The sequence below is a fragment of the Onychostoma macrolepis genome, chromosome 21, assembly GCF_012432095.1.
Source record: "Onychostoma macrolepis isolate SWU-2019 chromosome 21, ASM1243209v1, whole genome shotgun sequence".
In the NCBI taxonomy this organism is placed as follows: domain Eukaryota; kingdom Metazoa; phylum Chordata; class Actinopteri; order Cypriniformes; family Cyprinidae; genus Onychostoma; species Onychostoma macrolepis.
In genome coordinates, this window is record NC_081175.1 from 28,713,193 (window position 1) to 28,727,372 (window position 14,180).

General features: G+C 32.4%; 1 protein-coding gene across 1 annotated transcript in view; it reads right to left on the bottom strand.

Annotated features, from left to right (window-relative positions):
- Positions 1-447: 447 nt before the first annotated feature.
- Positions 448-14,180, bottom strand: part of LOC131528732 (WD repeat-containing protein 7) — a 124,867-nt gene continuing 111,134 nt past the window's right edge. Inside the window, 3 exon segments of the mRNA XM_058758059.1 lie at positions 448-1,694; positions 7,990-8,094; positions 13,338-13,437. Of these exon segments, the coding sequence (XP_058614042.1) occupies positions 1,491-1,694; positions 7,990-8,094; positions 13,338-13,437 (409 nt within the window). The 3' untranslated portion in view covers positions 448-1,490.

The following is a 14,180-nucleotide window of genomic DNA, read 5'->3' on the forward strand; positions in this document are numbered from 1 at the left end:
CTGCGTAAAGAAAATGTAGCCTATTTTAGGACCATTAAGAGTTAATTATGTTTAATTAATCATTATGTTTTTGTATTTTGATTACAGTTATTTTCAAGAATTTTGTTTTTAATAATTTAATAAATTATATTAACATTTATGCTGTTTTTAATTCTGTATAATTCATTTTATTTATTTATTTTGTTTATTAATGCATTACTGTATGAGAATGATTGTCATGAAAATACAGCACAATGCAAAAAGCTTAATAATCCTAAAATAGTTACTCACACAAATTATATATATATATATATATATATATATATATATATATATATATATATATATATATATATATATATATATATATATATATATATATATATATATATATATATATATATATATATATATATATATATATATACACACACACACACACACACACACACACATATATATATATATAAAATTGATAATTAATTTGATTTAGGGATGAAATACAGAATATATTAAGCCAGCAGTGAAAATAAGCAATTATAATTTGCATAATGAAAATGTAGCCTATTTTAATATTTAAAGACCATTACGATTGAATTTTCATAAGAAAAAAATTAAAACACTTAAATTATATTACAATTTGCTGATATAAATGCTGAATGCTATAATTAATGACTTATTTTAAATGTATATTGAAATATGAGAATTACTTTTATATATTACAGCAATCAGAATTTGATCCTGAAAATATACTTAATTGTTATGAAAAACACTGCACAATGCAAAAAACCTTAATAATTCTAAAACAGTTCTTTACGCAAATATACAATTCTTTTTTGTTGTTAATTTTGGGATGAAATCCTGAATAAATTCAGCTAACAGTGATTTCTCAAAGCTCAGCTGCTGCTGTGACGCTGCAGATGCGGATTTAAATGTATTTTACATTACAGCCGTGGATTGCAGCAGACGGCGTGTGGGAAAAGCGAACGCGATTTCAGTGCCAGTGACTTCACACGAACCAACGACTCACAAAAACACAGACAACAGCAAACCGAAAGAGTTCACGACTACAGCACGAGCGAAAATAAAAATCATTCCTCAAAATAACTCCTATGATACACAAAATCACGATATGATCCGAGTCATTCAGTACGAATGAGGATTCTGTGATTATAAATAACGTCAGCGAGGGGGCGGGATCTTGCTCTGGTTTAGACGAAGCGAGTGAAATGTGTGTTTATATAGCTGGAATGATAAAACCGCTTCAGCGAATCAACCGGAGAAAATTTGTGCAAATAAAAAAAAAATACAACTCATATAAGCTTCATCTGAGCAAAACCTCGCTTGACCTTCAAGCACAAACACACGTTTTAGTGACCTGCAGTCCTTTATCATCTTCATAAATAGTCAAAAAAGAACAAAACTTTAAATAAAAAAAAGAATGAAAGGAAGAGTGTAAACTAGTTAATAGCTCAGCTGGGAAGGTCAAAGGTCACGCGACCCCTGACCCCTCAGACCATAAAGCGGTGCTCCTTGCCGTCGTGGGCCATGAGGATGACGTTGCGGTTGGAGGTCCAGATGAGCCGGGCCAGTTTGAGGGCGTTCTGGGATCCGGGTGACGCCGGCTGGACCGGAGGAACCTGATAGGTTTTGATGCAGCGCAGCTGAGGAGCCGAGTTCAACATCCCGATGCTGCCTAACAGAGACGTGTTCATCTGAGACAGAGAGAGAAAGACGGCAGCCATGAATGACACATTGAGACCTGCACTCAATACTAATACATATACATATACATACATACATACATATATATATATATATATATATATATATATATATATATATATATATATATATATATATATCAAATCTCAAATGCTTAATTGTTTATATTGTTGCAAAATATAAACTAAAGATCGCCTAGCTCTAATCTGATAAATGCAACTATAAGGCATGAATATATATATTACTATATATATTAGTGGTGTTAAAATTAGCACGTTAACGCGGGCGATTAATTTTATCAGTTTAACGCGTTAAAAACATTTAACGCAATTAACGCAGGGGCGGAGCTAGGTTTGGCCACCCCACTCACAACTGCTGTTTCTGTCACTTTTTCTCTTGACAAGAAGTGCATTTATTCATTCTCAGAACGTCTTTACGAGCACCTCAAACCGGAGACGTTTCAGACGCGCGCTCCAGCTTCATTTCAGTGGCACGCGTGATTCAAACGAGTGCGGAAACTGTACTGTGCTCGCAGCGCAAGATCTTCAATTGCATACACAAAGGTGCCGGCATGCGCTGTAGCCTGTATCACTTCATATCAAAGCGCAAAATAAACTACGTTCATGCAATGTCATGGTCAGTTAGTCATGATGTTACCAAAAAGGCGATTAAAGCTGCCTTAAAACTGCATGCATGTAATATATTTTAAATGAGTAACATTTAATAACATGTCTATGAAATGGTTTTCAAAACTGTCCTGGAGCAGCCCAGCACTGTCTCCCTCGTCTAACACACTTGATTCAACTCGTCAGCTCATTAATAGAGACTTTATGACCTGAAGTGTGTCAGAAATGGTAAAAAGAGTTGAGAGAAAACATGATGCGTGTCAGAACCACGTCATGTTCAGCAGCGACAGCTCTTAAAGAAATAACAACCAAAATAACCTAATAACCAGCTGCTGTGATGTCTGTTCATCAAATGACAAAGAAAAAAAGACAGGAAAAAAGAATTTTATAGCTTTAAGGATTCATCTATATTTAATTTAGTATTTATAGTGTTTGATAACTTCAATTTCAATTTCTGTATATTTTTGCTGAAGGGCACAGGTAAATATGACATTTATTATAATGGGTTTATGTGAAGATTGTTTTAAGTTCATTTAAATTAGAAGGTATTTTTTAAAAGTCTAATAAATGTTCAAATTGATATCTCTCAATTATACTGTAATGTTGAATGGCTGTAGTCAACAGCAGTGGCGAGCAGTGACTTTTTTAACAGGGTATGCTGAGTACTAAGATTAAGATTAAGATTAAGGGAGATGGGGGATTCCCCCGTTCTATGTCTCTGCATCAACTGAATGAATCTTTTTTTTTTTTTTTTTACTCCCATTTATTTTTTATTCCCAGTGAATAGGAGTTAAAACTCCCACCCGGATGACAATAATAGATCATGCAAAATACCAAAAAAAAAGAGAAAAGAAATAATAATAATAAAATAATAATAATATCTTTAAAATATTGCCAAGTAACGTTGCAAACAACAATAAAATCACAGAAGGACTTTAACTGTAAGCGACACAAGTATACGGAAAACAAAGAAATTGTTTCCTATTTTTTAAGGTTTTTTAAGTTATTATTTCAAATTTTATATACATTTTTATAAACTTTTTAAATTTATTTACTACTTAGGCATGTTGACAATAACGTCATCAACATTGTCTATGACCAGATATGTTTTTAGTGGACTTTCAAAATTTGCTTTGCTTGAGAAAGCATGAAAATATACAGTTATGATGTTTTTTTGTTTTTGTTTTTTTTTCATACGATTTCGTCGGGTTAGTTTTGCATCAAACACAATGTAATTTTCGGCAATCGAGATCTGGCAGCAACAGCGTATTTTTCCACTTGGGCGGCAATTTTATAGAGAAATCAGTATTGGTATCAGTGATATTGGCCTTCAGTCATAAAAAAAGATGCCATTAAACAAATATTTAAAAATATACTGTCTTTATGTTGTTTGTACATTAATTTGAAGATTGAATGTGAAATTATTGCAATATAAAAGTATATTTAAAAACTTTAATGTTAGGTGGGATTAATTTCAGAAAAATGTGCGATTTTTTAATCGATTGACAGCACTAGTATATATATATATATATATATATATATATATATATATATATATATATATTAGTGCTGTCAAACAATTAATCGTGATTAATTATTGTTTATCGTGATTAATTAATATGTGACCCTGGACCACAAAACCAGTCATAAGTGTCGATTTTTCGAAATTGAGATTTATTATTCTGAGGATGCAAAAAAATCGAAATATTGAGAAAATCACCTTTGAAGTTGTCCAAATGAAGGTCTTAGCAATGCATATTACAAATCAAAAATTAAGTTTTTATATATTTACGGTAGGAAATTTACAAAATATCTTCATGGAACAATACTTAATATCCTAATGATTTTTGGCATAAAAGAAAAATCGATAATTTTGACCCTTCTTGAAAAGAAAACAAATAGATAAAATACAAAAGATTAGAAAAGCTAGTGTTAGTTTATATATATATATATATATATATAACTGCTTTTGTGCTCAGGGTCACATACAAGATATAATATATATATATATATACACAGTATATATATATATATATATATATATATATATATATTATATCTTGTAAGTCGCTTTGGATAAAAGCATCTGCTAAATGACTAAATGTAAATGTATATACAGTATATGTAATTTGTACATATAACAGTACACATACATATATTATCCAAACACAAACTTTTATTTTGGATGCGATTAATCACTTGACAGCACTAATATATATATTTACATATAAATATTAGGGGTGTAACGATACACGTATTCGTATTGAACCGTTCGGTACGAGGCTTTCGGTTCGCTACGCATTACAAACCGAATGATTCGTTAGAATAATCCTATTACATAAAATAGCTTAAAGTGTGTGAAATATAATGTTCTCAGTGCCACTGCGCTCAACAATAAAAATCAATGAAATAAAAAGCTTTTGACTATTTCAAGCACCGACTTTCAAAAACAACCTGTTTAACACGAAATACGTTTCTTCAAAAAAAAATTCACTATGTACGGGCCACAAGCGAAATGTTAAGGGAATAAATCAAAACAGTTAGCTATATACCGTTATCAGCACTTATTGAAGTAGATTGGTCTCTCGTCGTCTCTGAGAGAATATGCTGTGTCAGATGCCGAAAGCTCCATCATTACGTTTTTACTTTCACTTTCTGCATAGCGAATAAATATATATTAGGGCTGTCAGTTTAACGCGTTAACTTAATTAGTTATGAAAAAATAAGGTTATTAAAATATTTTAACGCACTGGCCCCGCCCCCAGACATGTACGTCATCTTACATTGTACTGTTGACAAATGTGATACAGGACAACAACTCCATAAATGCAGTTATGCCCTAAAATTCAAGATACTGAGGCAAAAATGCTCCTGTATGAGTTTTTGGTCTCATATTTATATCACATGACAAGTGATATCACACCAGCAGCGAGAGCAATAGGCCTATCACACGAGTGCTGTTTTTATGTCTGAATAGCACGAGTGCAAATGTGACTTTATACAGCAGTTCAGTAAATGAGTTAATATTGTGTTATATTTTAAACATAATATTGTCTGTTTTTGCTCAGTTTTGCCCACAAAAATATTACCTATAAATCCACAGCAGAACTGTTATGCATCTGTGAACAAAACTGCAGTATTTATTTTCTGAATGAATCAGCCGTTTGAACGAATCGAATGAATGAATGACTCAAAGACATTTACCGCCATCTGCTGGCAGTTTTAGTTTCTTATTTAGAAAGCCCTAATATACTGTATATACATCAGGTTTCTGCATCATTCAGAACAGAACTGAAAATGCCTTTACACTTCAATTTAGCTCCTGAAAACAGGAAACAGGTTGCAATCGAGATGCAAAATTGGAATTCGAATTTTAATGCAAGTAGGATTAAAACAATTTGAACTTCAATTTTTTTTTTCTACAAAAGCAAAAATTGTCAATACAAACTTTAAATGTTAGCTAGATAAACCTTGTTTGAAAAAAAGTTTAAAAAGCCTTGACATTTATAGGTTTATAGGATGGATGGATGGATAGAACAATGGATGAAGGATGGATGGATGGAACAATGGATGAAGGATGGATGGACAGAACGATGGATGAATGGATAGAACAACAGATGTTGGATGGATGGACAGAACGATGATTCGATGAATGGATGATGGATAGAATAATGGATGATGGATGGATGGATGGCTAGAACGATGGATCGTTGAATGTATGATGAATAGAATAATGGATGGATTAATGGATGGACAGAATAATAAATAATGGATGGATAGAAAGATGAATAGATGGTGGATGGATGGAAAGATGGACAGCATGATGAATGGATGGATGGAAAGAATGATGGATGGATGGATGGATAAAAAGATGGATAGAATGATGGATGGATGGTGGTTGGATGGAAAGATGGACAGAATGATGAATGGATGGATGGAAAGAAGGATAGAATGATGGATGGATGGAAAGATGGACAGAATGATGAATGGATGATGGAAAGAAGGATAGAAGGATGGATAGAAAGATAGATAGAATGTTGGATGGATGGATGGAAAGATGGACAGAATGATGAATGGATGATGGAAAGAAGGATAGAATGATGGATGGATGGAAAGATGGACAGAATGATGGATGGATGATGGAAAGATGGACAGCTGGATGGATGGATGGATGGAAAGATGAACAGAATGATGGATGGATGGAAAGATGGACAGAATGATGGATGGATAGAAAGATAGATAGAATGATGGATGGATGGATGATTAATAGATAATCTTCTTTTTAATGTTTTTTATTTATATTACTTATATTTACATTTATAATCATATTTATATTTCCTATATTCTACAGTATATATTTCATATATTTTTGATATTTGTATAGATTTTTTGACAATAAATGCAACAATTTACAGAAGAATTGATTCAGCTTGAACTGAGAGAGTGAGATGCCAGTAATCACATGATCACATGCTGCAAAAACAGACAAAAATCTGAACAAATTTGACAAATCTGAACATGAGATGGTGCCATGTAAGATAAGCGAAACACATACACACACTCACAGGAAGCTCTAGAGTTCCCACACACTGAGTCAGTCAGTCTACACACACACACACACACGGTGCTCCAGAGAGGGTAGGGCTTCAGCGGTGTCAGACGGCCAGTCGCCCTCATCCCAGCCGGGGCGAGCGAGAGGCGGACGCCTGCGGACCCTGGAGGACTGGAGAATTCATTAGCACACACACACCATTCAGACGGCCCGGTTTAGCCTTACAGTAATGATACCATTAGCCTGGAAGACATTCTTACACACACACACACACACACACACACACACAGGAAGAGAAGAGGAGAGAAGACGACTCGACGGTGATTCTGAAAGACCTGCTCAGGACAGACGCTCACGGGAAGCCTGTCCAAAGATGTTTAAATAGTTTCAGATGAAGTACATCACATCTAACTGCAGGACACTGCTTCACATTTCATGTCAAATACCACCATAAAATAAACTACTCTTATAGTTCATTCATTTCTGAATTTTTATATTACACTTTTATTTTTTATATTTACACTTCTATTTTTATATTTATATGTATATTTACATTTACATAATTGAACTTTATATTTATATTATGTATTATTTTTTATATTTATATAGCTTATATTTGTTATTTATTATATTTGTGTATTGTGCTGATAACATTTATATTTGTATATTTATACGTGCATTTACATTAATATTAGTTTAGATTTACATTTATATTTACACTTACATTATTTATCTTTATATTTTTATACTATTTAAAAAAAATATTTATATGTACATTTACATTTATATTTTTATAGTTAAATTAACGTTTATATTTACTTATGTTTTTATATTATATTAGACCAGCTGGAGTTTGTTTATTAATATTTAAATGTTTAGCCGCTCTTAGTCTCTAAATGACAAATTTGAAATCATTTTTTAAGCTTTCAAACAAGGGTTTATCTAGCTGACATTTAAAGTTTATCTTGACCATATGCTTTTCTAGTGAAAGAAAGTTATTTGAATTTCAAATTGTTTTAATTCTACTTCTTTACATTCAATTTTGCATCCTGTTTGCAACCATAAGTGACTCTTTGAATCTAGAGGTCAGAGGTCAGGGGTCTTCACCTGCCAGAAGGAGATGTGGCTGTCAGCGTTGGAGTAGGTGGCCAGATAACGTCCGTCCGGTGCGAAGGACACCGCCGTTATGGGTCCTTTATGTCCGTGAATATGCTGTGGAAATAAAAACAGGCACAGGTTTAGACAGCTATCTCTTGACTTCACTGCTCAAACATCTCATTTATGTTCATCTCCTGTAAGAAAACCCATCTCTTCCTGCTCTTGATGCTTCATGTGGTGAGGTTTTGAACTGCACTGATAGAAAAGGCAGCGAGGTCAGCTGAAGAGTGTGTGTGTGTGTTAAGAGCTTTATGAGCCACTCTGAATCATGGGAGGGGGTCCTACAGCTGCACTAGAGCATTGTGGGATTGAGACGGGTACCACTGTGAAGAAGAGTGGCTTGAACTGCCAGCAGAGATGATGACAGACAGATGGAGAGAGAATCTGCAGACGAGTCTCAATATAGTGCGATTTTCAAAATAAATAAATAAATAAAATAATAAATAAATACAAAAACTGTATGCAAACTTTAAATAAAATAAATAATAAAATCAATATGTAACTGGACAATATAAATATATTATCATTATACAGCAATCTATATTTCAATATTATATATTTACATATAACATATAGAGCATAGTGACAGTACTGAATTATAAATTAATAATAACAAAAATATAAATATTGTAAATAAAATATTAAAACAAATATATAATTGTTTAATATAAATATATGATCACTATAAAATATACAAATAACATTATTATCATTATTGCTATATTTACAAGCAACATTACATAAAAACATTAAATTAATAAAAATATATGATAGTATAATATCAACATATATATTATCACTATAAAATACAACAATATATACTGTTATATATACCTTATTATTCTTGTGTTATAATTACTAATAATAAAACATATCTAATTGTATACTATATATATATATATATATATATATATATATATATATATATATATTATTTCTATATAATAAATCGATATTCATTTTAATATACATTATATTTATATTAATGCTGTCAAACGATTAATCACATCCAAAATACAAGTTTTTGTTTACATAATATATGTATGTGTGCTGTGTATATTTATTATGTTTATATAAATACAAACACATGCATGTATATATTTCAGAAAAATGTGTTATGCTTATATATCGAATATATTGATTTATAATATAAATTATATGAATATAAATATAGACATGTAAATATTTTCAAAATATATACTGCATGTGTGTGGATTTATATATACATAATAAATATACACAAAACACACATATATTATGCAAACAAAAACTTTTATTTTGGATGCGATTAATCGTTTGACAGCACTAATTTATATATAACTTTATGACAAAATTAAAAACAAAATCACAAAAAAAAAAGCCTTACAAAAGAGTATTGTGGCATTACTGAATGATTACCATATTCATATACCAAGATATTTATTATAGATGTTATTCCAAGGCACCCATATTTACAGATCATCACCTGCGCAGCATTCAGCAACTTTTCTTGCATGTTCTGTACTCACTTCATGTTATAGTTATTTATTCATTATAGTAGCATTATTTTATTAAGCAATTATTGCCTTCATTATAGCATTATAAAACATTTTAATAATAGCATTTTGGTCAGCTTTCCTGTCTAATTTAAGACGTTTTCATGACTAAATTCAGCTTGAAAGTGTTTTTCCGACCCTGAAAGCCAGACCTTCAGATGAACACAGATGATATTACCATAAAACACTGTAAACACTGTTTCACGTTCCAGGACAGCAGAGCATCAGACGTCTGTAAACGAGTGTTTGATTGAATCAGGCTCTGAAATGAACGGCGGCTGTGGGAATGATAAACAGCCGCTGGAACGCAATAATCCGTCCGACCTGTCAGAAAAACCCCTCATAACACAGCCATTAGATTAGAGACACGCGCGGTGATATGAGAGCAGCACGCTAACACAATCTCTCACAATTAAAGATCAAACAGCCTCACCTGACCCGCGTCTGCAATCTAAACCTGACACATGAAATACAGGCACGGGACGCCAGAGATATTGGCCTGTCAGATCACGACGGCTCACCGAAAACTCCAGCAGACAGAAAAACACAGTCAAGAGCGAGTCTCTTCAGGAAAATCAACTGCGTATGACTTTCTGTGTGCTTTAAAATCCACGAAGTGCGGTTATTATAATCAAAACCTAGACCATAAAATTAAAAAAAAAAAAAATCTATTCTGTTACTTGAAAACTTAATATAAGCAAAATAATAATAATAAAAAAATCTTAAACTTAGCTACTTTCCAAATAACTAAAACTAAAACAATTAGTAATTACTATATGGACATGTTTAAAAAACAAAACAAAACAAAACTAATAATAAAAAAAAAAAAATCACTAAAAATACAAAAACTGTTAATAATAATAAAAAAATCTCTTACTTAAAATAATGTTTAACATAAATATAAGCAAAATATAGATTTTATTAAATCTTAAATGTATTTTATTTCAGCTACTTTCCAAATAACTAAAACTAAAAAAAATTGTAATTACTATATGTACTATATGTAATTATGCAGTAGATACCTAAAACAAATATACCAAAAACTTCAAACTAATAATGAAATAATTTAACTAGGTTTCAATGTCTTAAACGAAACAGCAGTGATTGTAATGCAGCTTAAAAATAAAGTGGTAAAGTTTGGATTAACTTTAAGTTTTAGTCTTTGGTTATATGCAATTTAAAGCCTACTGTATCATATTTGACACGCAAATTTCTCTAAAACCTGTTTCACACTCAATCTACTCCATCTGTCATCTGATTGATAGTTTAGAGTTTTTAGTGTAATTAACGTCCAGCTTCAGCTGCTGCTTCAGTGTCTTTCTGCCGTCAAATCTGGACTGATTTTGATCAAGTAAACGTCAGAATAACTGCAGTCATATTTCCAGATGAACTCTTACTGGACTGAAGCAGCTCAGCTTTACTTGATTCTCCATCAATCATCTTCAAGAAAAATCAGTGCGTCTCAAATCTGATCTTTTGAGGAGCGTTTGTTTCCAGAAGCTTTACTTTCACTGTTCCTCAGCGGAGGAATGATCTTCTTCTCACATCTTCTGAGGATCTCTCAATCAGCATTGCATTGCATTATATGTTTGGATCATTTCAATCTCATCTTATTATTGGAGATACAGAGTGACGACTGATATTTCAATCACTTTATGTCAGTATCTTCTGTACTGTTAGAAAGATCTCATTGATTTACATTGCAAGCAGCAGAATTTCATCATAGAAATATCAGCATCTGCAGCAGATTGCATATTTTGCTCAGTTTATACACAACATGCTTCAGGCTGAATGAACTGCAGAAGTTTCATATGTGTGTCAATCAAACGATCACTTCCTGTTTAAGTGGGCGGAGCAGAATAAGCTGCAGTGTGAAGCAGACTATACGATGAGACGACATATATGAACTATATCCACCAACACAACAGAACAAACACACAGGAAGAGAAAATGTGCTGCATCAGGAAACACTGACAAAACACACACACCATTTAATTAGTAAATGCAGGAGATGCCTGTCTGACTGACCACTTCACAGATCAAAAGGAAGCACAGATGGCTGTGCGAACCGGACACACACACACACACACACACACACACACACACACACACACACACACACACACACACACATATACTATGGAGAGTCCCCATGAACCACATATACAAGTAAGTGTGTGTTTTGTATTGTAGTGTGTGTGTGTGTGTGTTTGAGACAGTTAGATTGGGTCTCACAGCTGAATTGATTGAAGGATTGATTTTAGGCTGTTTACAGTTCTCCAGAATCAAATCTCTGTGAAATCGCTGTCTGGGGACCCGGCGATCAGATCATATGCACATCCCATAATGCTCTGGCCACAGAGACGGACATCACTGATCACATGATCTTCATCAGGGTTTGAAACACAAACGCTGATCTGAAGACAGAGGTCCTCTGTGTGTGTGTGTGAGAGAGAGAGAGAGAGAGAGAGAGACACACACATATACAAACGTTTGTGGGGGTTTGTGAATTGTGGGGTTTGTGAATTGTGGGGACATCCCATAGGCATAATGGTTTATATACTGTACAAACTGTATTTTCTATTGCCCTACACCAACCCTACCCCTTACAGGAAACTTTCTGCATTTTTACTTTCTCAAAAAAACTCACTCTGTATGATTTATAAGCCTTTTAAAAAATGGGGACATGTCCTCATAAGTCACCTTCTCCTTGTAATACCTGTCATACCCATGTCATTATACAAATCTATGTCCTCATATGTCCTCAAACACACACACACACACACACACACTCTTTTAAAAATGTTTTTGTAAAAATAACAATTAATAGACCTTACTGTACAAATGTTTGGTAAGTAGGGTGCTTTTTAAAAAGAAATTAATACTTTTATTCATCAAGGATGCATTAAATCGATCAAAAGTGCCAGAAAGACTTGTATTATGTTAGAAAAGATTTATATTTCAAATAAATGCTGTTCTATTCATCTGTGAATCCTGAAAAATAAAATGTATCACTGTCTCCACAAAAATATTGTGCAGCACAACTGTTTTCAACATTGATCATAATCAGAAATGTTTGAGCAGCAAATCAGCATATTAGAATGATTTCTGAAGATCATGTGACACTGAAGACTGGAGAAATTATGCTGGAAATTCAGCTGCGCATCACAGGAATAAATTACATTTGAACATATATTCACATAGAAAACAGTTATTTTAAATCAGAAAAATATTTCACTATCTAATTTTTTTTAACCTAATTTTTGTTAAAATAAATGCAGCCTTAGTAAGCAAACCTCAAACGCGTCTGAATAATAGTGTGTGTATGTCTATATATATATATATATATATATATATATATATATATATATATATATATATATATATATATATACACACAATTTGTATAAATTAATATACATTTTTAAATAAAGTATTTTAATACCAAGAAAAAAAAAAAAAAAAAAAGTAGTCTGTCCACAGTTTTGACTGTGTGTCTAGGTCTGTCTCTTATCAACTCAACCCAGAGGCAGTGTGTTTCTTTGACAGAGTATTACTGACACACACACACGCCGATCATGTGACCCCAGCTGTGACATCACGGTCAGCTGGGCTCGTGTTCACGATGCAGGACCGGATCGATCACACAATCTGTGTCTCTGCAGGACAGCGCTTCCCATCATGCACTTCTGCCCTCTGAAGGACACCTGCGCACCAGGTGAGCACCCATTCACACTCGCCGCAGAGACGCCGCTCGCTTACCTGGCATTTTCCGGTGCGAACGTCATAAAGGGCCACTGAACCCTGACGGGCGCCGACAGCGATACGATAGCTGCGATCACAGTACGCCACCATATAAAACCTGCAGAGAGAGAGATGAGAGGAAACACACTGACACTCGCTCACTACTGCAGCATATGAAGTGCTCCACTTCACCCTCCATCTCCAGTGCAATACATCAACCATCATTTTAATCTTTCTTTTTTTTTTTACTACATTAATGCAAATAAGAATGAGTTTAACCAACTTATTTTTCTACTAAATAATTTGTAAATCTTGGAATATCAATTTAAAATTTATTTGAATTTTACTTGTTAGTTTATATTTTATTAAATTAAATTTGTAGATATAATACTACAATCAAACAATACTTCAAAAATGCAAAAAACATTTTTGTAATAACTGAGTCATAATAAATAATAATCAACAATTAATACATAAATAAAGAGATATTATTTTAATTATTTCATTACAATTTTATTAATTTCAGTGTGATAAATCAACCACAGTTTTAATGATAACAATCAACTCATTACACATTTTAATTAAAAAATTTGAATTTAGTTTTCCACAAAATAAAAATAATTAAGTAACTGTAAAAGATTTTTATTTTTAAGTAAAATTTTCAATTATTGACAGTTATTATTTAATGTTATTTTGTGTGATTAAATAAAATTTCTAGTATACAAAATTCAATCAATCCAAAATGTATTTCCAAAATGAAATGAATTTTAGACTTCTGTAGACATTTAATTAAAAATTTAAGTTTTTAGTATTAAAAAAAAAGCAAAATAATTGTTTATACGTCACAAATAATAAACAGCA